The sequence below is a fragment of the Ambystoma mexicanum genome, chromosome 9 (genome assembly GCF_040938575.1).
Source record: "Ambystoma mexicanum isolate Mex_15411 chromosome 9, UKY_AmexF1_1, whole genome shotgun sequence".
Classification (NCBI taxonomy): Eukaryota; Metazoa; Chordata; class Amphibia; order Caudata; family Ambystomatidae; genus Ambystoma; species Ambystoma mexicanum.
In genome coordinates this window covers 842,558,710-842,583,541 of record NC_090931.1, presented here as the reverse complement: position 1 = coordinate 842,583,541, position 24,832 = coordinate 842,558,710, and the positions used below count along the sequence as shown (strand labels likewise).

General features: G+C 49.4%; 1 protein-coding gene across 2 annotated transcripts; it reads left to right on the top strand.

The window, feature by feature from the left end:
- The first annotated feature begins 11,171 nt into the window (after positions 1 to 11,171).
- Positions 11,172 to 24,487, top strand: MYL1 (myosin light chain 1). Of its 2 annotated transcripts, none has more exons than XM_069615907.1 (7): positions 11,172 to 11,460; positions 18,501 to 18,528; positions 20,705 to 20,848; positions 21,622 to 21,795; positions 22,531 to 22,608; positions 23,484 to 23,526; positions 24,052 to 24,487. In XM_069615907.1, exons 1-6 carry the CDS (start codon positions 11,341 to 11,343, stop codon positions 23,510 to 23,512), a joined length of 573 nt encoding a protein of 190 aa, XP_069472008.1. In that variant the 5' UTR covers positions 11,172 to 11,340; the 3' UTR covers positions 23,513 to 23,526; positions 24,052 to 24,487. The 2 variants fall into 2 exon arrangements, with proteins under 2 accessions (XP_069472008.1, XP_069472009.1); XM_069615908.1 differs by lacking the exons at positions 11,172 to 11,460; positions 18,501 to 18,528 and adding exons at positions 16,940 to 17,339; positions 17,998 to 18,022.
- Positions 24,488 to 24,832: the final 345 nt, after the last annotated feature.

Genomic DNA, 24,832 nt, shown 5'->3' with positions numbered 1-24,832 from the left:
GGGTCAGTGAACCTTCATTCATTTTCTTTTTAATTTCTTTGGAGGATTTCGTGCAACCCTGATTGTCTCCTGCCCTGTGCTTCTCATTCATCTTTGATGCCCGCAGCCCGAGGTAACTGCTGGTAGCGCCATTTTCTAATCACGTGCCTGTGTCACAACAGCTCAAACACAGATTGCGGTGTACACCAGTGAACATTTCTGACCATAAGACTGTACATTTTGCAAACTAAACTTGCTCATTACTAATCGCATTACACTCCCAATTGTTGTCATTTATATTGAACCCTTGCATTACCAGGGTTGGGTGTTTTTTCTTTGGAAAGCAAAGCCCAATATTGCCTTTAAAAATTGCGATGTTGCTCGATAATCACCAACAAAATACACTTGAGTTGGGTAATTTGAACAGCCAGCTGGGTCTCTGGACAGCGGGGCCAAGGATCTGGTCACAGGTACAGCTGGGCACTCTTGGATGGGAACAGCTGGGCAAAGTATGGTCACTGTGGATAGCGGGATGAATCAGCTGGGAAAAGAGTCTGGTTACTGGATTCTCCTAAAGGAAATCAGCGGCCTCTCCTCTTTTCTCCCTGGATTATTAGGTATGCCTGGATCTAGATGGGTGGTTCGGCCGGGATCTAGATGGGTGGTTCTGCTTGGATCTGGATGGTCCTGCCTGGGTCTGGATCAGTGGTTTGTCTCTAGATCTGGTTTTGGGTCTGAATCAGCAGGTCAGGAAATCAGGCAGTCAGTCAGTCGGGAAGTAAGTAGGTAGTCAGTAGATTCAGTCAGTTCAGTCCCTTGTGTTTCCCTGTCTCCTGCTTATATAGCCAAAGTGACATCAGAGAATTTTACAATATGGGTGGAAGTACTCTGGACTTACCCCTCAAATGGGATAGGTCAGGCTACTGATGCTCCCACCTCCCTCTGGCCTGATTGGTTTAGTGGAAGTGGCCTCAGTTTATGAGTGTGTATTTTATGACTCCCATTGTCTCACAAGCCGAATTTTTCACAAAAGGAGTTATGGAATAAAACCTCATGTTTACACTAGTCACCATCATAACAAGCAAATATACAGATCCCAAATTTCACTAGGAATTGGCCAGTCTGAATGCCAATTCTGTGCAATGTTGCATCGCCCTTCAGGATAATTTCGCAGTTTTCAGGAGAAACATGACATCTAAAATTCTGCAAATGGCTACATATATGTATACTAGTATTTGGCATATTTTCCCCAATGTTAATGTCTCTGCCATTTATGCTTCACCCAGAAACGCCTTTTTCCTGCCATTCCAGTTCACCACATACCAGAAAGACACACACAGTCTCATTGTGCTTGTCCAGAAATCACATAAAATACTATCATACTATTGAATTCTTGATGCACAACAGTTTTTAAAATCAATGGGCCAGATTAGTCCCTTGTGTGGGTGGTCCTTCCACTCCCTTAGCCAAACTGTCTCCCTCCTATGTCAGCCTGACCAAGGGTATCCATGACTGCCCTTTGAAGCCATCAAGTGGGTGCTGGAAATGAATGTAGAGGAAATAACACCTCCGAGGAAAAACACAGGGCTTCTCCCCTTCCTTTGTCCTTGGGAGCAGTTCTGCCAGGCAGTCTGGGAGAACCTGTAACTATCACGCTGTCAGGTCCATGAGAATAGAGCACATGCCCTTTGCAGCATCAGTTCACTGGTAAGTGCGACATTAGCCCTTCTGCCAAACTGGCTTGACAGAAATTCTTGGGCCTCAGCCCGGGTGATTTGTCTGTTTGGGGGATCGGGGGAAAGCCCAAGATATATACTTTGCAGCCCCTCTCCCACATATACAATTGTGTGTGTGTAAGAGCCACAGTATTATTTTATATTCAGTTTTGCAGATGTCATGTTTGGTGCTTTGCAAAAGCAGATTCGCACATGTTCTTTTTCACTTATGTTAGTTTTACAAAATGCGGTTTTCTGCCGCACAAAGTTTCCTTTGCATTACTTTTTGAAAGGCTTTTTGAAGATCTGGTCAGTTTCTGGACACATATATATGCTGAAAATGGTTTCTTGGTAATTAACACAAGGCAAGAGAGAAAGCCACGCTGTAGTTTCCTTTGAAGTACTTTGCATGTTTTGGTTTATCTCAAAAGTAAATCCTCGCCGTGCAGACTTAAACAGAATTCTTTGCTCTTCATGGACTTTCTGAATTAAAACAATGCCGTTCTGGGAGGGATGGCCTTATGTTATGGCACTCAAATAAAATACACAGGCAGCGCTGTGTTTTTATGGAACAAAACTGTGTGATGTTTAAAATGAAAGGAGGCACCAGTGTGATGCCGTTTTTGAATGCACATAATTTTATTGCACAGCCTTGAGTTTTTTAAGTGACAGAACAGCAGTGCAGTGCCATTCTGAATGTAAGTTATTCTCTCTTAATTCACATGAAGGAAAACAAAATGCAGCCATTCTTGGGGTGGCTATATTCAAATCTCGCCCCGCATGTGCTTACAGACAAAAGCACAGCCGTTTTTGGGTGACTGCTGAAATGCAGTTTCCGTTGTAGGGGGGGTTCTGCCTTAGGCCTTAAATCTACCCCACCTTGCCTGGTCTCGACCCTTACAGTAGACCATTTCCCACTCCCACCTCCAGAAAGGTTGCCAACCAACCCACTACTTTCGGGTGGAAAGGGACTACTGAATACCGAACCACCACCATGAGCTGTAGTGTCTACGGTACAACTATTGCTTTCCCTATTACCATCAGCATTTCCCACTCCCCCATATGCAGTAAACACTGTTGTCTGTTTAGAACTAAGGTGCTTAAAGTCCTATTTCAGTTGTTGGAGACCTGTTAATTTTACAATCTCTAAGTGTGTTGCCTTGGGTGAGGGGTTTACACTTTTTACTCTTTTGAATAGAACCGCTCTCACAGTGGGTTGATTCAGACAAGAATTTATAAAGTGCTTTTTTGAACGGCTGTTGGCCTTCTCTGCATGAATATTCATAGTTTTCCGCTGATTGCTACTAGCCTTTTTCACATGATTTTAAATTTGTTGGGATGTGTAGGTAACTATAGTGGGAAAGAGTGACTTATTATCATTAAAACAGGAAACCTCTGCGTCAAATTCCCTAGAGATGTTATCCACTGGTGGCCAAGATTTAACAAAGACCACATCATCCTCAAGATTAATTGGGGATGTGAGTAACGTTTCCGATGAGGAGACAATACTCTCTCTCATTAATGACACCACCCCAGCAGATTTAGTAGATCTAAACACAGAACTAGTGGGTCTAAGTGATCCGACCGCGGCTGATTTTGCCGCGGTCAGAACGTTTGCATGAGAAAGGTGCGAACTACCAAAAGTTTGCACCTTTCTCATGCGAACACACGTACATACTATGGGGCTGCAGGGGTTTCCCCCGCAACCCTCGCTCACTATACTAACTTACCTACAATGCTACCACCAAAGGTTCAAACCTTTGGTGTTCGAACCTTTGGTGGTAGCATTTTTAGAACTTTTGGTCCTTGCGGACCTTTATTGTTGGTCAAAAGGTACAACTCCGAACTAGCATTGTTTGCTGACTTCAAATATTGTGACATTCTGTCAACATAGTTACTCTCCATTTCAATACACCTTGTTCAATTACTACTTGTTTGTAGCAGGAATCAAGCAACGTGGCATACCCCTTGATCTCATCCAGCTTTAACGCCAATGCTTCTAGCACCCCTGAATTAGCCTTAATATCAGTCTTCAGCCCCTCGTACAAAGAAACTAGAATTCAAAGGACTTTGTTAATTTCTATTAACGTCTCATTTGTAGGTGTATACCATCGAAAATGAGTTCCTGGATTGACCCTTTTGTCCTGCCCCGCTGGCTCCCTGCCCATACGCGCTTTTTCACATCCTAATACTCAACCTAGTGACCCCTCTACGAGATCAGTCACCCACTGGAGAGCATGGGAGAGGGAGATTGAAGGCTCTCAACATTTTAGCATTCCGAGATATAAGTCTGCAACCCCGGCTGAGTCATTGAAATGTTCCCACTCCGGAGATCCTACATGTGAGGCTGGCCCTTTAGAACTCTGAGTTCCAATTACTGTGAAATGGATGCCCGCCTGTGCTGGCTTTTGCTTTTGCGGCACTAATGAAGGAAAAGCCAGCCAACTGTAGTAAACAAAAGCTACCACTGGGTGGCTTTTCTTTCATTGGTGCCGGGACTCGGAGGACGCGGACCGGAGACTACAGGAAGAAAAGCTGCAGCTGCATCTCGGTAAGTGCTATTTTTTTTTTTTTTTAAATAAGCACTAGCTGCAGGTTTTTTTCTACGTTTTCTGGGCTGGAGGAGCCCGGCAAACTTAGAAATAAAACTGCAGCTTTAAAAACGTTGTTTCTCAGGCTCCTCCGAGCCTGAGAAACTAAAAACCGCAGCATTTTCAAACACAACCGTGTTGTGTTTCTGCCTAAATCTGCTTTCCCATTTGCCCAAAATGGGAAAGCAGATTTAGGCAGAAACACTGCAGCATTTAGCATTGCAGAAAACAACCGCGTAGTGTTTCTGCCTAAATCTGCTTTCCCATTTGGGGCTGTAGGGCTCCCCGTGGGGAACCCTAGAGCCCCAAATGGGAAAGCAGATTTAGGCAGAAACACTGCAGCATTTAGCATTTCCCATTTGGGGCTCTCGGGCCCCCCGTGGGGAGCCCGAGAGCCCCAAACGGGAAATCAGCTGTAGGCAGAAACACCCGTGTTGTGTTTCTGCCTGCCTTGGCTTTCACTTTGGGTCTCCGGTGCTCTCCTGGGGCAGCACCGGAGACCCAAAGTGATAGCCACGGCAGGCAGAAACACAACGCGGTTGTGTTTGAAAATGCTGCGGTTTTTCTTTCTGAGTTTCTCAGGCTCCTCCGAGCCGGAGGAGCCTGAGAAACTTAGAAAGAAAAATAGCAGCGTTTTCAAACACAATAACGTTGTAATTATGTTTGCGGTCACTTCAAAAGCTACCGCAAACATAAATACAACGTTTTTAAAGCTGCGGTTTTATTTCTAAAAAAAACGCAGCTAGTGTTTATTTTTATTTAAAAAAATAGCACTTACCGAGATACAGCTGCAGCTTTTCTGCCTGTAGTCTCTGGTTCCCGTCCTCCGCGTACAGCACCAATGAAGGAAAAGCCACCCAGTGGTAGCTTTTGTTTACTAGAGCTGGCTGGCTTTTCCTTCATTAGTGCCGCAAAAGCCAAAGCGAGCACAGCGGCGGGCATCCATTTCACAAAATGGATGTCCCCATGTGCTTTCTTTGAGCTTGATTTGCTCGAAATTTTACATAGGGACTTGGAGAAAAAAAATTGCCAATTGATTCTTTTTAATATTGCCTATCTAATTTTGAAATAAAACATTTGGGGCGAACCATCCCTTTAAGGTTTGTTTGTAGACCACTCACTGCTTAATTTGTTCAAGAAAACGATGGGGAAATAGTTGAATGCTCTGAATGAATGACTTTTTGGATCTGATGGATGAATGTCACGAATACATGATTGAATGTGATGACCCGGAGATTGAATGTAATGAGTCTATGACTGAATGGAATGATTACAAGATTTAGAATTAAATGATAATTAAATTCAACGATTGAAGGACTGAATGGGATTTATTAAATATGTAATGTGTCGAATAACTAAATATGTTGAATTAATGGTTGGTGGTTTCAATCGTATGATTAAGTATGATGATGGGTCTAATCTGATGAATTCATAATTGATTATGAATGGATGAATGACTGGACGTCATAAACAAATGATTAAGTGTAATGAATGACTAATTTAAATTAATACGAGAAACAAATGAGGTATGTGAATAATTCAATGTTTTGTTATAAAGCTTTTATACTTTGCCAATTACCAGCGTAGTGAAAATGGTGTATTGTTCCCCAGCCCAGGGTAGCTAGACCATAGCCTGTGGAGGAAGATGAAAAGAAATTGGGGCAACATCTATGTAGAAGAGAAGCAGGGGTAGGTTAGGGATGCACAGTGCTTAGAATTGTGGAATGTAGGATGTCATTGAGGTAGAGGGAATATGGTTATATATGTAGGGGGAATGCAATGAATACATTATTTAATGCAGTAAGCCAGCAACTGCAAGGAATTTATTACTGGTTGAATGTCAATCTATGAATGATTGAATATAATGGATGAATGATTAAAAGTGATGAATCGACTAATATAGTTCTTAAAATATTGCGGTTAATGCATAATTGGATATTGTGCAGGGGTCGAAATTGGGATTTGTGCACCAGGAGCAAAAAGCAGCTCCTGGGTATCGGGCATAATCAGTTAGGCAGGAGCTACCTGTGGGAAACAGCGTGTTGACCCTCTACTATCCTCCATTGAGACTATAATAATGGTAAGAGGTGCTATATAAATGTCAACAAAAAAATACAGTGTTCGAAATTGCCAGGAGCGGGGAGCTATTTAGCTCCTGGTTTTAGCCAAGGAGAGCCTGGTTAGCTTGGAACCATCTACTACCAGGAGCTACTTTTGACTGTTGTGGCAAGTGGTGCCATATAAACCTAGCTATGTGATATTAACTGTGTAGCTTTGGGAACGTATATCGTATATCGAGGAGAATGAAGAACTCACCTAAGGGAGATTTAGAGCATATTGGATAATATAAAATGGACAAAAGTAGTTTGATGCTGCTAAGTGGGTCAGAGGCCGAGCCGAAGCTGCCCATGGGGACACAGAGAGGGGAGTAAGAAGAAAAGAAAGGCAGCCATATAACACCCACCCCTCCTGAATATCCTCCCCCCCCTTTTGGTGGTCCTCTAGCATAATCCAGGCATCACAAAGGAGCGCCCGACAGGGAGGGTACCCAGACAGCGTAGGTGATAGCTGGCGGTAGGAGCCAGCACCTTGGCAGAAGTGTTCTTCCCCCTCTTCTTCAAAGAGGGAGAGAACAATAAAACAAAACATGAGGGGAAAAGCAGGAAGCCACGCACCTAGCTACTAAGTGGCAGTCGGCATCTGCCGACCCTCCTGGTGCCCAGGGGAAGGGGCAAGTGAGGATTTGCCCTATAAAGACAGGCCTGCTGGAGCAGCCCTGTAGAAGAAACACTCTGGCTCGAGTGTGCTGGGCTCAGCGTTCGCAGACCCGGATTCTTGTTTACCCGCATCCCACCCACCCTTGGAGAAGGTGCATTTGGGCAAACACAAGACAACGGTCATTGACGCAAAGTTATGGAACGGAAAAACAGGAAGGCGGCATGGGCCTGGGAGGGATCTGCCAGCAGGCACAGGAGTGCTCACCAGACAATGTACAGGTCCCAAACACACGGGCCTGGTGGCAGCCCACGCTGGGAACAGACTATGAGCAGAGGAGGGCAATGTCCAGTGCCCACAAGTACAGAACTGTGATAACACTGCACAGCGGTTTGCTGGGAAATACCCATAATACTCCTGTTGTGTCATTAGTATTATGTTTAATAAAAAGCCACAGCCTTTTTTACTGCCAACACAAACAGGTGTATATATTGTATGATGATCATGTCCCATGAGGATAGCGGTTCCGCAGCTTATTGCGACTTGAAATGTGGAGGTGCAAAATGCGGTGAGTGGCCCTTCCGTTTGGTGCCAAGCGCGGACACACGTCGTGTCCTTGGGCCTTGTGGGGCCAGGAGTGAAATGTGGGTACAGCCAGGGTACTTACATGGAACTAGGTAGCGCCGAGGCCCGTCAGCCTTGTGGCACTCTTCCCTTGAACGAGAATGAGGATAGAGGGTGAGTGTAATGGCTCCCCATAACAAGGGGGGTGCATTTCAGAGGTTAGGCATAACCCGTTCGACCACAAAACAAAACGAAAAGATGTACTGTCGGCTGTTAAGGTGGGAAAGCTTGTATGAACCGTCACGCTATAGCATAGGCCCGTTCAGTGCTTGTGTGAACAGTCACCCTATAGAATAGGCCCGTTCAGTGCTTGTGTGAACAGTCACGCTATAGAATAGGCCCGTTCAGTGCTTGTGTGAACAGTCACGCTATAGAATAGGCCCGTTCAGTGCTTGTGTGAACAGTCACGCTATAGCATGGGCCCGTTCAGTGCTTGTGTGAACAGTCACGCTATAGCATGGGCCCGTTCAGTGCTTGTGTGAACAGCCACGCTATGGAATAGGCCCGTTCAGTGCTTGTGTGAACAGCCACGCTATGGAATAGGCCCATTCAGTGCTTGTGTGAACAGCCACGCTATAGAATAGGCCCATGCACTTACAGTTCACTGTTTCAGTCCGGGTCGGGTGAGCTCTCGTAGCTTACGAGGTTGGAGGAATGGGTTTACCGGCACCAGTAATGGTGCCGGTGCCGGGAAACCCATTCCGCCCTATTACGAGGTCTCCTCGCGGGACCCGCAATGGGCGCCTGGTAAAACCAGGCGTCCTTACCGGGTCCTGCGAGGAGACCAGAGAGCTAACAACGGGCCCATTATGAACGGGCCCGTTGTTAGCTCCTTCCCCATTCCCATTGGGCCCTATGGGGGCTCGAATGGGGATGGACCGGGTCCGGGTTCCTCGGACGAGGAATTACCGGGTCTGCCAAGGTTGGCATGGCCCGGTAAGTCCTCATGTGAAGAACCCGGCCAGGTATGCGGTAAGGAGTCAACCATGCCGCTAAATGCGGTAAGGTTACCTCCAACCTCGTAGTGAGGGCCTGTATGTTTGCAAAATACACCATAGTGGGTGATAATGCCCGAGCGGAGCTGGAAATGGGCACATTTTCCTGCGGCCCATTTCCTCCGTCTGTACCTGAGCCCTGTGTGAGTGTGGTGTTGGGTGGAGCACGCATTCAAACGTCCAGGGGGCATTGCAACCAGTGACATCGCCCTCGGGCAGGGCTCGGGCGTTATCACCCACTCTCTAGGGCATTTAGCACAAGTACAGCGCCTGCTACCTCAGTTGGTGATGTCAGAAGTCCTGTAAAACGTCGCGCCCTGTCTAGGGCCTATGAAATAAACGCACTGATCCTCAAACTCTTGTCATTAGCTTTCCACTGACTGACAGCAGGCTCCACAGTGTTGCCTGGGGAACCCTTCGCCTCTCTCCAGTGCAGTGTTGAAAGTAACGCGTGTCGACCACGATGAAAAGACCGGCATGCCTCGCGTATAACCCCACTACGGCCAGTGCGGCCCTGGGGGTTACAGAACATAAGCCCTGCAATGATGCCCACTTTAAGCCTGCCTACCCCTGACCATCCTGGCCTATGTGGCGCCAACATCTCTCGAGGAAGCTGGTTAACCCACTCCCCCCAGACATACGTGCTAGTGGACCTCGGTCATAATCCCAGTTTTGCCATCGAAATAAATTGTGTGAATATGGACATAGGCTACATGTATGTATGTATGTATGTATGTATGTATGTATGTATGTATTTATTTATTTGTCATTTTTATCGCGCACATAACCCAGAGGCATTTAGGCACTGAATCTTAAAAAAACAGTCCTAAACTATGTAGATCGAACTGGAATATGTTCATAATTAAATAAATTCATTTTCTGGGCCGTATTAATCAAAGGGGGGCATTAATCCCATTAAGGGGGCAATAGCCCGCAGCCAACGCCGATACACCGAAAGTGGAGTCCTGCAATTAAGTCAAAGCTGCCTTCCAACATAGGTCTTTGAAAGAGCTGGGTGCTGGGGAAAAAAGCCATCCGGCTACAAGGCGCTTTTTTTAATGGTGGAAAATCCGTAAGGTTTAGGGGAGCAGAGGAAGTCTTTTGGCTTAGTGACTAAACTGTCAGCCACGCGACCGACAGACCCAGGTTCTAGTCAGAGGTTCCCCACCCCCTTGACCTCGTTTCAAGTTCCTCGGAAAATCACCCATTCCTCACGCGCCTCGGTTTCATTGCCAACCAAAATTGGGAGTGCTTAGAAACAGGTTGTAGCCAGCGTTACGCACTATCTATAAAAATGCACATTTGCAAAGAGCGAGGTGCCGCTCCTTCCCCGCAAAGTGCCTTGGAAGGAAAGAGCGAGTGCGTTTTCTAATTATAAAACTCTTCCCAGGCGCGGGTACTTGCAAGGACATAAATGAGGGCCGGCCGATCGCCCTGCACATATTTGTACAAAACACCCGTCGTCCGGAGCCTATATCAGCCGGCCGATTTCAGCTTAACTCTACAGGAATAAAAGGGAGCAAGGCTCCGGTTTCTGCTGAAAATTTGTAACCTAAGGAGCTGGGGGCTTCTCGGGGAATGTTCGATTATATGCCTTTTCCTTTCTTTAATATGGCCAAGTTGCAGAGTGGACCCTCTTTTGACTGCCCGAGGGAGCAATATTTCTGCTAAGTGGGGTCGATCATTTGGGGGAGCGCAGGAGAGGGCACACCTCCAATTCTATTCCAAAGGCGGCCCTGTGTGGAGACCACGAGGCGATGCGATTAACGCTCAGGTCTTTGGGCGTAGCAGGGAGTTCCGAGGGCAGTTTTGGGGGCCACTGCACCCCGCTCCTCAGCGCTCGGCCCTGCCTTTGGTTCTCGTGTTTGCAAGCGCAATGGCTTATGTCGGGTTTGGTGTGGATGGTTTTCTGTGTAGATGCGGCGGCTTTTTTTCCCAGGGGTATGAAGGGAGGGAGTGGGACAGCGGGGGATGCCTTCGGAGTATAGCAACTCCCCCTTGAGGAGCCTGGAGGCGCGACCCTTATACGTCTGCGTTTATTTTTAAACTCCTGGGGCCTTGTGCTGGATCAACAATTTCTTAAAGGAGGGGGCAGGAGAAGGGGTTGGACAGGGAAGGTCAATGGAAACTTATAATCACACACCCCCAGCTCCTTAAAGCCCAAATTCCAAAGGTGAAACCGTATCGCTCCGGCAAATGACACATGTGCTTGGAGAAAAAACATGATGGATGACCTCGGCTACGAGTGAACTCAAGAAAAAGCAAACCATTAAAAGCTCCTGGCTACTGTCAACACCCTCTCCGTGTGTCTTTGTCCTGAGTGTTTGTCCTTTTCCTCTATCAAAGCATTCAGGAGGGGGGACGCGGCGGGAGGGGGGAGTTGGGGGGAGTTTGGGAAAAAAAAAGGCTGCTGGTTTGTTGAAACCCTGACCCAAAGATTCCATTTATAGTTCGAGCCGTGATGACATCCCTCCCCGTCCACCAATCCAATGGGCCGCCTGAAGCCCGCGCTGGGTCCGAACTGAAATATATATATGCCCAAAGAGTGCTTAACACATTAGGTTCCCTCGAGTCACCGGGCTTCAGACCACCAGGAGCAGCTTCTCCGCCTCTTTCCGGGATCGCCGCCGCCGCCGGACCGCTTGCTCTTTGTGCTTTGGATCCTGCCCTCGAGCTTTTTTGTCTTTGAACCTCACCTGACCAACCAGACCACCCTCCGCGATGGCACCCAAGAAGGACGTCAAGAAGGCCGAGCCCAAGGCCGCCGCACCTGCCGCCGCCGCCCCGGCCCCCGAGCCCGTCAAGCCAAAGGAGCCCGCCTTCGACCCAGCCAGCATCAAGGTAAAGGGGGTGCGGGCCGCTGGGGCTCGGGCCCGCTGGGGCACAGTCACTGAACCGCCCCACCGAGGAAGATTCCCTGCGGGCCTTGCACCCTTTCCCTGCGACAATACTTTTACACATCTGAGGGCAGTGGGCATGGGACACCCCCGCGCCCCTTAGACAGGTGTATTCATGATATTGTACACAGAGTTGCTGTGTCTTCTTTGGGTATTCCAAACCATTATGGCCATTTGACAGGCAGCCTTGTCTGGGGCCGCTAACCACAATAATAGCCTAAAATATAACATTATATCACACGAAAGGTTCCTCTGCTTCCGCGAAGTGGCCTAGTGGAAGGTGTGTCCGCCCGTCACAGAGAGACCGGGATTCTATTCCCAGCGTCTCCACTCGACCATACTGTGTGACCCTGGGCTCCTCAGAAGCGAGAACTAGGAGGAGTACATTCGAAGGAACACATGGGCCGTATTGCCGCTATGGGGAAGTGGCTTACATGTAAACGCCCCCTAGAGGGCCAGGATGCGGCATTTAACGTGCTGGTTTTCTGGGGGGCCTCGTATACCCTTTGCACAAGGCAGACACTATTTGAACAGACACACTTCTTTCCTTTGTTGGAAATTACATTTCTGAAACAAAAAATACTGATATCCATACAGTAGTGCTTTATATCCAGCCATAGAGTGGGTACTATAACTTAAACTAAGGGTATCTAATAGAAATGGACCCTACTTTGTTTTTTTTAAAACGGTTTCCACTATAATATCGACATAGGAATACCATCCCCAGAGCTAATGTGGCTATAACAGGTGTAAGGTGCCTTTTTGGCTCTGATTAACCACAAGTCTCAGAGCCGATATCTCTCGAAGGCGACATTATCGCTGCAATCTCATTGTGCCGATATCAATGCCTCGGTGTTTTCGAAACACAATCCAGGTGTGTCAGCCAGGGACGTTTTCCACATAAACCCAACTACCGGGCATTGAAGCTTCCAAAGTATTAGGAAGAGAGCCCGGCAGGAGCAGAAAGACAGGCAGAACTTGTCTGCAGGTGCTGCGTCTGGGCAATTAGTGCATGTCAGTGACTGTGCTTCGCGCAGTATAGTGTGTGTAGTGGCGAAGGGAAAGCGCTGCGGGGCATGTGTGTGTGTGTGTGTTTTTACCTCAGCGCGTGGGTGTCTTGTGTATAAGTTAGGGCTGCAGCTGTTAACGTGGGGGTGCTGGGGAGCTGGCACGCGTCCTGCTCCGTGCATCGAGGGCGCCCTGCATCCTGCGAGAGCGGAATGCAGGGGGAGCACTCGCACCTAAAGGAGGGGACGGAGTATATTCCGCGGCCTTTATACGACTCCCTGCCGCAGGGATTGGTCTCTCAAGGCCAGTCCTCGACACCGTGTGCAGACATCTGGCCAAATATAGAGGGGTGGGGCGGGGCGGAATGTGAGACGCATTGCGTGGGGGGCAGGGGGATGACACAGGTGCGCCCAATTACTCCAAAAAGGTGCATGTTTTGTAATGCATGGACTTTCCTCAACCACATGAGCTGTATTCAGTATGTATTGAGGGTTAGTGGGGAGCGACTACATGGAGAATACTGATGCGTCGCAGAAACAATTACCCGTCGCTGAATAGCTTAGTGGGTCAATGCACCTCTGACAGTTCGAATGCCCAGATGTATCCTTCACGGGTTCAAACCATGCCATTCGTTTGGATATAAACATATTTTAATATTTGCCCTTTCGGGTTTCTGTCATTGGTTCTTTATTAAAGATGCCTTATTTGTATACATAGACAGCATGCAGGTAATAACAGCTTGTATATAGCGCTTCATGCTTGTTTACTCCCCCAAGCGCTGTAATAATAGTATTACTCATTTTATTGCCACGCCATGTACCAACCTCGTAAAGATAAGTGGCTAAATCTGGCCCTGCGGGGAATCACGTTTGCGCTGCACCCATGAGCGAGATGCCATCTGTATTAGAGATGCCCGACATGCCAATATAAGGTTGCACTGTATAAATCACCAGGAGAGAGCTCCAGAAAGCCGGGCACCCATTGGGGGGGGGGGGGGCTGGAAACCTATTGCAACGATGAGACGCAGTCCTAATGTACACCCACTTCGCTGGACCCGCTCCCTTCGCTCCTCAGCTGCCCCGATACAAACAACCTCTATACCCCCAAGCGCAGGGCAGCCCCCCACCCCCGCAGGCAGCTGCCCGCGAGCCTCCCCAGTGCACCTGCTGCGGTGCACGGCAAGGCTCCTGAGGCCCTGCTTGCACCTCCTGCTGGAGCGTGGGGCGGGGCTCATGTCTGATCCCAGTGATAAAAATAGCCCCTGCCCTCCCCCAAGAGCCAGTTGCATCTCCTGGGCCCCCCGCCGCTCGTGCCTGGATCCCCACATATGGACTGGCTGGGGGGCCAAGAAACTGCCTATTCGCAGTATTTCAAAGTGGGCCTTTTAGAAAAGTCAATAAGCGTTTATCGGTGGGATCCGCCCATCGATAAACGCTTTGCAAATCAGGCCCAATGCACGTTCAATGGAATGGCTGGGGCCTCCCGCCCCCTGCTGGCGGCTTCGGGGAGTGAAGGGGTGCGGCTCTGAGCGGAGGCTCGCCCTCTACTTCTAGTCTGGGCTCCAAGATGCTCCTCCTTGAAGGAAAGTTATATTTGGGATGATCCTCTCTAGTGAAGGGCGAGGGGGCGAGGAATGCCCTCCCCTCCCCCGCCTCCGCCAGCCCTTTCCCGTATACGGGAAATCCTCCTTGCCGCAGGGGATGGAGTGTAGAAATAAAACCCCACTCCTGGGTATTTATAGGGGCACCTGTCCTCTGCGAAGTTTGATATCTGCACGATCCCAAAAAATATGTTACAGAAGAAATACCCGACCAACCACTGCCTCCCCAAATAGACACTGAAGAGCAAATGAGTATATTAGCAATAATAAAAATGAGTTTATCAGTAATAATCAAAGGTGACGTGTAGCGCTTGCAGGCACTTGACTCCCTTCGTAGCGCTGCCAAGAACAGTGGTGGCATAATTATATATGGAGAACAGGTACACATATCAAGCAATGTCTCCTTCAGAAACTAACAAGCCCCATTCATATTTCCCATTCCTAGGTGTGAGACTGAGGTGTATTCCCTGATGGGTTTTCATGCTCACACTGATGCATTCTGGGTCTTGCAGTTCTCTAGCGTTGTTTTGGCCTCATTACTCACCGAGGGGTGTCTGTACTGAGAATTGCTGGGGACCCTGCTGGGACCTGCTGCTTCCCTGGGTCTGCGTGCCCAAGTAAGCCTCTGCCCCCCCCCCCCCCCGGACACCCGTGGGAAGTCTTTTTCACATGTCCACGCGGGCGTGTACTGGGACATGAGGTCCAGCTCTCCCACACATGTGCCTGCCCATCACGCTTCCAGGCGCATACACGTGTAGAAGACAGGATGAAACTCACCCACGTTCCTAACCTAGCGACACTTTTAGCCGGAGACGGAATTCCTGAAAAAAGACACAAGAAGAAGGCATCATTAAAGAAGTGCCACGCGGTTCTGCCGGTGGTCACAGTGTGCACGTGTGGCGGGGGAGGGGCGTTGTCCGAAGGTTTCATGTATACACTGTATAACAAATCTATATCATGCCAGGGGTGAGCCATCCGTCTAGTCGCTTTTTGCTTTGCATGCTGGTACTTGTAGTTCCAGCTTTCCTATTGTACACTCATCACTACAAGTGCCTGGATGTAAAGAAAAGACACCCGTGCCAATATATACTCGCCTGGTACCTGGCACTATCTTTTCAAACTCCGTGCAGATGAGGTTATTAAACAAACTGCATCAATGGATTGCTTGTGCCAGATAACTGTGGAGGGGTAGGCGGGCGGTGTGCTGTGATTTGCCGTGCTTTGACTCTTGTGGTGTGCCATGCACGGTGTGTGAGAGAGATGGCATGCGTTGACTCTCCAGAGTACTTTCATTTATTCAACCTGTTCCATTTGCCACTCAACCAGGACTTCGCGGACTGGGACTGCAATGCTGCACCAAGAGGTAACCTCGTCACCAAGGCAAACGAATTGACAGAAGGCCGGGGGCGGCGGGCGTTCAGTAAATCAGCGCAGCGGCGGTGGCTTAGTTAATGCCTCTGCTGCAGGCAGAGAGACACGTGCATGCGGCTGGAGGCTCTAATGCAAGTGCAGCAGAGTTCCCAGGGCGGATCGGTATATTCTACATAAAAGACCGGGCAGTAAAGCAGATTTGCAAAGGTTCTCTGTTTAAGGGTTAATGGCAGTAACGTTAACATCAACCACACTGTTCTATTTTTACCAGCAAGTGGGAGAAGGCGTGACAGAATGTAAGGACGCTGGATTTGGCTGTGCTAATGAAAATACCTACATTTCCTCCTTGGTTGCACACATTACTGTCTGAAAGGCAGGTAATCGCCCCTACAAGGAAAACACTCGTGTTGGGGCGCGTCTATACCTCTTTGGTTACTAGCAAGCCATACATAATCGCCAGTTTATCTCCTGAAACCTTAAAAAAAATGCCCGAAAAGGCGCTGACACAGTCCAACACGTGGGGAAGAATAGCCTCCTTGTGGCTTTACGACACGTATGAAACCTTCAGCCAGAGCGACTGTTTACCAGCAAGCAATGGTTTACATGCAGGGACTTGTAAGGCCCTCCCTACTTATATTGGGCAAAACAAAACTACAGTTCCCCGAATGCAAAGTGCTGCTGGCTGACAGACCAAGGCTAAGGGGCCGTTAATAAGTGCCCCTGAGTTAGCAAGAGGATGTTATGAACAGATATTGCAGGCAAAGGCCAGAGTGCCAACCACTGATTGCCATTTGCGGGTGTCGGGACATTCTAGCCACTGTCCTTACTTGTCCACTAGGGGCAGTCTGACATCAAAATACCCACTCACCTAATTTGAGAATGATATTGTCAGATGGAAACCCACACAAACGTGCTCGCCTCGGTGCCAGTAAGGGCAGATGTACTACAACTCCCTCAATGCCCAGTTAGAGCGACTATACTGCAATGTACAACTCCCATAATGCCTCGGGAGAGCCAATCTACTGCAATGCATAGAGAGGTATCGGCGATTATTTGCCCACGGGGGTCTGACCATTCCCACTGACTGTTCTGGCCATGGACTAAATCCTAGATTATTTTATATGTAAAAAGATGATTTTTAAGATTCACGGGGTTCATTTGCTGAAAACTATGCAGCACCTCCAACCACAAGACTGGCCGGCCTGTCTGTACATGGTGATTCTAAATGAAAGGGCAAACGGGAATAACCCAGTCCCCTAATTACCAGCACATGCTGCACTTGCAAAGTAGTAACCCCGTTTCCTCCGCTTTTCCGGCCCAATGTGTTTGTCTGATGGATAAAGGGGGAGGGACATGGAGCAGGGGGGTCCAGAGAGTGAGCGCAGGCTGCCACCGCAAGCTGCCCAGACACGTGCACTTATCCCACGGGCACCACTTCAGCGCAGACTACTGCAAGCGTGGGTTCAATAAAAAAAGCCCCTTACAAGGCATTTCTCCTGGGCGCTGTGTCAAGGCGCTGAATCCTTTCCGAAACCGGCTCATTAAAGTGCTGACCACGCGGGTTTCAGACTTCGGGAAGCTCCGCGCCCTCCTTCTGGGCTCCTAAAAATAGCCGCGCGAGTAGGTCAGACCTGTCCCGTCGCCTTTGCCCTAAGAAAGCTGCAGTGGTCTCCGTGTGGGAGGGGACTGCGTCTCCCTGACACCGGAGCCCGGCCGTGACGTCGGAGGCCCGGGGCGCATAAGAGGCCGCGGGGCCAGGGAGCCAGGACCACACTCAGGGACTCCGGCTCCACCAGCAGACATCTCCAGCCTCCGCTGCTCCCCACTTGACCAGCTCAAGCATGGTGCGTCCGCTCGCAGGCTCCGCTCCTGACGCCCTCCGCTCTTCCAGGCTCGCTTCTTTGTATATGGGGGTTGCCATCGCAGCTAAACTTTAACTTATCAGCCAGTTTCAGAGCAATAGAAACCAGGGAACTCGTAGTATATGAAGACCCTCCATGACTGAACTCCGGCCTTCTATCATTGTTTTACTAAACAACTTTGTTGACCCTGTAGCTTTGTAGCATGGCCTGTCACACCGAATCTTCAAAGCAACGTGTGCCAGAAAGTCCAAACTATACAATAACTTAAGTCTTTTTGGACAGCCTAACAGGAAACTGCCTGACCTCCTAGAATACAATCGCACTAGTGCATTACTTTGTAGTCACCGAAATGGCCTGTCTTTAAACGGAGTGCACTTAATCCCGCTACATGCCCTGGTCCAGGGAGTCCCACGTCCTCTCAGATGGTGGATTGGAGCATGTACCTTAGACGAGGGCATTGCTTGAGGGGCTTGCAGTGAGGCCAGGAGAAAGTGGGCGCGCTTTACTGGCCAGGCCAGTAATGCCAGGGCCTTGCGCGTGCGGGCTAGACGCGGTTGGTTGGGGGTTGTGCTGAGCGCCTTCTGTCGATGCATTTGCCACTTTGCTGGCCTCTTGTTCACTCTCTCTCTTTCCATTGCAGTCTTTCTCTGCTGAAGAGGTTGCTGGTAAGTGAAACAGGACTTCGAGTCCAGCAGGGTTGGGAGTGAAGCAGGAGCAAGGGTTATGCTTTTTCAGGCCCCACCAGAGGGTTCCTATTGGGGCCATGCCTCTGTCATGTAATTTTCGCAGGCTCCATCTACTGGGACCACTGTATGCCTCCCTGTGCAAAAGTGTACATTTTTGCACACAAATAAGCAAATAACCCGAAGGCATCTTCTCTCATTGGCATAACCTGGAAGCTGCCCCTGCCTTCTCGATTGTGGCCCAGGGCAGGGGCGACGGGTGCACTTGCTTCACTGCCAGCCCTGCTGGTTGGCCCAGCTTTTCAAATGTACTGTAGCCCTGTGAGTCTAGAAGGACGAGGCAACGTGCTGCCTGCCCGAAGGATTCCTCACCGAGCAAGCTGGGCCCTGTACCGTTCCCTCTGGGCTTTTTTATTTAAATTGTCGTTTCTTTTGCCGCCTGTTCATTTCTTTGCAACAGATCGAGTTCAGCCAGGAGCAGCAGGATGGTAAGTGTTGTGTGGGGCCTGTTATACGGTGATTGTAGCGCCCATGGCTCTTCTGAGAGATCGCCTGTCTTCTTGGAGCTGAGACACTCTTCTTGAAGTCTGGTGATCCGCTCTTATTATTTGAGACCGGGTCCTCTCCCAGCTCAAGAAAATGGGGTGTGAGTTATCGAGAAATGCAGTCCAATGTATCGGAAGTAAAAAGAAGAGATGTCACTGATGATGTAATCTTGTAGAGAGGGTGTGGGCATCGTCACGTGGTTACGTTGTTAAATGTGGGGTAAGGGATCTGAGTTCTAATCCCAGCTTCCCCAGTAGATAACATGATGTGATCCTGGGCATAGGTTTTTATTTCCATGCCCTCAGTTACCTTATTCACCTCCTTTGGGAAGACTTAGAGGCATGGCATAGAAATGTGTTATGAAGATTTGACAGAACATGTGTGCTCTTGGTCCTTTGTAACCACCTGTCCTACTTAGTGGCAGTCAAGAGGTGGCCGCTTATCGGCCTGTCATTGGAATGCAAGAATCTATGAACTTGGAATGTATCAAATGCGTGCTTTTCATTGGAAGTTGGTCCCCTATGTGTTTGTCGCCCCCCACGCCCCCAGCCCTCTTTGGAATAGACGGGGATGCACTTCAGATGTCCATTTTGTAGGAAATGGTGAGTGGCCAAAGGGGGTGGGGGCGCACATGTTCTTACTCGTTGACCCTCGAGCAATAGTTTTCTACCCTCAAACCGTGAGCAGGTTGCGCACCCCCCACTTTTCCAGATTCGACCCTTCAGAAGTACTCCCGCTGCCTTTTTGGGAAATAGCAGTGAGTCGGTGGGGCGGGGGAGGGGGGGGGGTGGCGGGCTGGGCTTTTGGTTGCTTAGTGGCCTCTCTGTGCTTCTTTGTGGAGCTGAGAAGCTAGTTCCTGGGTGTTGGGGGCAGCGTGGGATCCGCAGCAGCTGGGCGACGAGTGTAAAAGATAGAGAGGATCTTATTAATGCACCCCCACCCCCCGTGACAGGTCTCACCTGTCAATGAATGCCCACCCGGGCGGTGAGCACAGTGGGGGGGAGGGCAGGGAAGCAAGGGGGGAAAGTGCCACTCCAGTGCTCCAGTGACTGTCACCCACATGCCGGGTACTCTGGCTGAAAGGAGGGGAGCTGCATGACCCACTCGGCGAATGCAGGCCAAGTCACTACACGACATCTCCACTAGGCCTGCGGACCTCCCCCCCCCCCTGCGTGAGATACTGACAGCTCCTGTCAATCGCAGGGATGGGTTCCGTGTTCCCCCAGCAGGAAGGAGTGGCAGCACAGAGGGATGGCGTGGGGCGGGAGGGATCATGGAAGGGTTGTATGTCCGATTGCCGAATATGGGTGGAGGCCTTGAATTGAAATCCCAAAATACCAACGTTTCACCTGTCCCTGCTAGGCAAGGCGAGGACTGACATGGGCAGACAGGTGGCAGCTCATCTGCCCAGGCACCCTCTTTACAACCAAGAGGGCCTTATGCCAATGGTCTCACGGGGCCCCATTTAGAATCAGAAAGGACCCTTGGGCGTGTGCTCAGCTGTGACCTGATACCCCTTTTTACCCAGACGCCCCATAGCACCAGTGACAACCATTGGGAGGTTTTTTTTTTGCAAGCACTGACTGCTTCCCCTAACAGTAACGCCGTTAGACATGAGTCTGCAATCAACGTGTGTGTTTGGTGCAGTTACGATATCCTATGTTGATGTAGCGCCTCCTGCCATAGATAATGGCGTCGAAGCGCTGTCGTAAGCAAAGCCCCTACGACGGACGAGAGCGCGGCAGTTGCAGTCCCCTCCTTGGGTGTGCCCTAAACTTTCTGGTGTTAGCAGGGTGGAACTGACATGGGCAGACAGGTGGCCCTAACCCTGCAGGGTACCCGCACCCGCCCGTTCACTTAGTAAGGCATCAGGGCGAACCAGAGGACGAGTTAGACCCGTGGGATGATAATACAGTGTATTGGCAGGCTTGCAAGGCTTCAGTCTGTGTAGCACCAAGCCACTTCTTTCAGAGAATGTCCACTTTCTTGTGGGGGGGTGGAGGGGCGTTCCAGTTTTAAGTGCACCTCGGTAAATTGTGAATTGTACTTGTTGCAATAGCAGGTGTTCAAGAGTTATCTGGACCCTCAATCTCCCTTCTTCCCCCCCCCCCCTTGCAGACTTCAAAGAGGCCTTCCTCCTCTTCGACAGGACAGGAGACAGCAAGATCGCCTACAACCAGGCAGCGGACATCATGCGCGCCCTGGGACAGAACCCCACCAACGCCGAGGTCAACAAGATCCTGGGCAACCCCAGCAACGAGGGTAAGGGCGCGCTTCCGTGGCGGGGTGGGTGGGGGCCAGGGCCTGGTGCGGGGCTTCTGCGGTGGGGCATGGGTGGGTGGATGGATGGATGGATGGGGCGGGGCCCTGCTCTTCTCCACTGCTTAGCTTGGTAAGTTTGGAGACCCTGGTACTGGTCTGCGTATAGATTCAATTCTTTCTGGTCTCAGCCTTCCTACAGGGGCAGGTGGTGGATGTCTTTCATCCACCGCCTAAAGGGCACTGCCATGTGTGCACCAGTGGGAGGGCGGTGGTCACAATGGAACAAGCAGCCCACCTCATTACATATAACAATCGATGGGTGTTTGGGAAGAAATAACCCCCCCCCCCAGTTGTCTTTGCCGGCACTTTTCCAGCCGTATACTCTGACAATACAGGTATGTAATTAGGAACCAGAAGAACTGGGGTTTAATCACATGTTCCCGTTTTGACAATGTTGTGTAATCCTTGGCAAATTAACCTCCTCGTCCCTTTATCTGTCAGAAAGGGAAAGGGTGGGAATATACCAATGGCCCGTATAATGCGCTAATGATGCAATTGAGGGTCTGCATGAAAATGTCGCAATTTAACAACAACAGAGAAATTACATTGTAGTTCCGAATCAACTGCAAGTGGATTAGTCAATTGCAGGGCACTATTAGATGGGGTGGGATGATTTTACCCAATCAGAGTGCTTCCTTCTGCCTGGCACGCGCTTGCGAGGATGGGCTGACTCGGGAATGCCTTTTCTCATGGCCCTGCTCCTGTACTTCCAGAGATGAACGCCAAGAAGATGGCTTTCGAGGAATTCCTGCCCATGCTCCAGGCCGTCGCCAACAACAAGAACCAGGGCACCTTTGAGGACTTCGTTGAGGGTCTTCGCGTCTTCGACAAGGAGGGCAACGGCACCGTGATGGGCGCTGAGCTTCGCCACGTGCTGGCCACACTAGGTAAGCTCCCTGAAGTGTTTCAGCCGGGGAGGTAGCCCGTTGGGTTTAGGACACTGCCGTAAAATTGCGTGCGCAGCATACATGTCATAGATTGGAATTAATGAAATACAGAATGAGTCCATAAGGCTACAGGGAGTGATGCACGGGGCACAGGGTGTGTAGGAGAAAAACCACACCCGTTATTTGCAGCGCTAGAAAATATCACAGTTGTATCAGCACGACAGTCCACCCAAAAAATACAAGCCACCAGTAAATTATCATAACGCGCTTATACCTTTACAAAATCACTTCCAATCTTGTTTTTATTTTCCGCCGAAAATGGGGGATGTGTTGAAGATTTGCAAAGGGCCGTGTGTTTTCAATGAAGCCCACCTACTAATTTCGCCTACTTTCAGTAATGTGCATCTTACTTTTGAAAATAATCAGTATACAGGCAACTGGTTTAATGTTCCAGCCTTTGGCAGAGGAGCAGATTAAATCCCACGTGCATGTTCCTTGCAGTAGAGCCGTTTGGGCGCCCGGAGCTGTACTGGAGCCTTTCTGGGCGCACACCATTACATATAGGAGAGTGAGGGTAGTTTACTGGGAAGAGCAAAGTAGCCAAACGCTGAACTGGGCAGGCCTGGAATCCCTTCGTTCTCGCAAAGGGCGAGAAAGGGGCACAACAGCCGGCCTACGTGTCTAGACCTGTTGGTGGCGCTCGTTTCCATTTCTAAGTTGCTCTTGTCTCCACAGGTGAGAAGATGAAGGAGGAGGAAGTAGAAGCCCTGCTGGCAGGCCAGGAAGACTCCAACGGCTGCATCAACTACGAGGGTAAGTTACCAAGGCTTCGCCTGTCCCAGTAACCTAACATCTAGTGAGACGTGCTGCCACCTGGATGCTTTTGGACTACGGCTCCCATGATCCCACACCACTGACTGATTGCAAGGACTGGTGGGATGTGTAGTCCAAAACATCTGGAGAACTGCAAGTTGCAGCCCCAAACCCTAAAGGGAAAGCCCACGCCCTTGTGCATGAAATGGCAAGCGCAACCAAATATCCTTCCTTCCACAAACCACCTGCACCGCAAACACATGGTTGGTTCTCACAACTATAGCTACATCACTGAATAGTTCACAGAATCCCCACATTCTGATTTCTTTATCGACCCCCCCCCCTGGGCTAAGAGCTTGAGTCACATTATAGTTTACTGTGCAACATTAGGGAATGTGCGCGTGTGCCCCTTTAAAAATAACAACCCATTGTTGCTCCCCTGAATGGCTTTGCTCTTTATGCGGCCCAGCAGACCTGGAAGTTATAATCTGGCAATATATTGTCTAAAGCTACATAACGGGGATTCTGGCAACATATTGACTTGGCATACAGCAGGGATGGGTTGGCTGCTTTTAATCTCGCCCCTTGAATCTTCAGCCTAAACCTCTTCATGCTCACCAGCCAAGAGGCCCCTTTTGCCCTAAGTGCCCATTCGATTCCAGGCCTCCCTGCATAGACTATCAATGCGTGCAATTATCTGGAAGAAGATTAGGTAGAATAGTGCCTGCTCCCTGAAACAGGATGACGAGTATGTCTCCCACTGAAGCAGTATCAAGAAAGGCAACATTTCCAGACACTAGGCGGGATCATTCTCAGTGAGTTCAGATTTGTACATATGTGGCATTTTTTTTAACGATTTTTGTTTTCTTTCACAGCTTTCGTCAAACACATCATGTCTGTTTAAACTGAATTCCCAAGGTATGTTATAATGTTTTAATCTATCTAATCAAATAACATGTAGCCACTTATGTTTAAAGCCGCGAATTCAAGATTAATCTGCATTTTGCACGACCATTGCTTTCGAAAAATCAATGTAAATATTGTTCATATCTGTCACGGGGGCTGGCTTTGCAGAAGCGCCTCGAGGGCGGCGCGCAGATAAACCTGGCGTGCGCGTTAGAAATCGTGACTGCACTCACTAAGCCATATCAACTGAGCGCTGCCTCCCTCCATCCGACCCTGTCAGTTCTGTCAGCGAGGACACAGTCCGGCCCGAAAGAGCGCTCAGATGCCACGCCTTCTTCAGAGTGGCGCAGCAGTACGTCGCTGGCACGTGAACCAGCGCATTTCCGAAGCGCGCGTTTACATCGCCATTTTGGGGCCCATTGTCGCTGTTTTCTCATTCCCTACTGTTTGAGCAATGCCAGTCTTTCCGTTTGTCTTGCTGGATGGATTATCACGGACTGCAGCTCTTACTTATGGCTTCTCACCTTCTTTCCTCAGAACTGGTATCGTCTCTGAAAGACCTGGCGGCATGGAGAGTCTCAAGCCAGCGGACACCACCCTCCACCCAGCAGGACAAGCACACACTGTGGACACCAAAAACCAGGACTGTACTCTATGTTCCCCCGCCTTTTTTGTACCATAGGAATTCCCCACTCTGAATCCGCAAATATTTATGACAAAGAAAACTGTAACATTTGCCGAGGCGAAGAGGACGGACAGAACTGCTCTTATCATCTCGAAGTGTTTTGTGCCTTTGGGCAGCCAGTGTACAACTTGAGAATGCTGACAATAAAACAGCTGTGGTCAGTCTGTGGCTGTACATTATTTTCTTCCATTCGTTCCTAATATCGACCAGGATGTGGCATCACGGCAGTCTTAACTTATTGTCTCGGTTTGTTGGATTTCACAAAATAAAGTTTTATGAAAAAATGAAGATCGGGCAACCTTTTCTTTGAGGAGTACAGAAGGGTTGCCAAAGGTTATTTTCTTATTCCTGGCGTAGCTTTCTATTTTGGCACCAAGATCTCTCAGTCCCTTTCTGAATGTCTACTGCATTGTTGTACCCCCAATGGTGCAGCTCCCCAATCCTTGAATTCTGGGGCCCACAGTTGGCAAAGATGTCTGCAAACCTTCGTTTAATTGGCCAACCCCTTAATTACCTGAGATATACGCAATCCACTCCCAGATCTGAGCAGACCCGCCACACCATAGAACAAGGAATGCCATTGGAACATTTCTCTTGATCTGGCTTTGAAAAGTTGTCTGTGAATTTGAGGTC

Bases quoted from the DNA above. Each gene is read 5' to 3' on its own strand.
- MYL1 (XM_069615907.1), top strand. From the start codon at position 11,341: ATGGCACCCAAGAAGGACGTCAAGAAGGCCGAGCCCAAGGCCGCCGCA. The intron at 18,529-20,704 runs GTAAGTGTTGTG...CCCCCCTTGCAG, and splicing joins CAGCCAGGAGCAGCAGGATG to ACTTCAAAGAGGCCTTCCTC. The intron at 22,609-23,483 runs GTAAGTTACCAA...TTTCTTTCACAG, and splicing joins CGGCTGCATCAACTACGAGG to CTTTCGTCAAACACATCATG.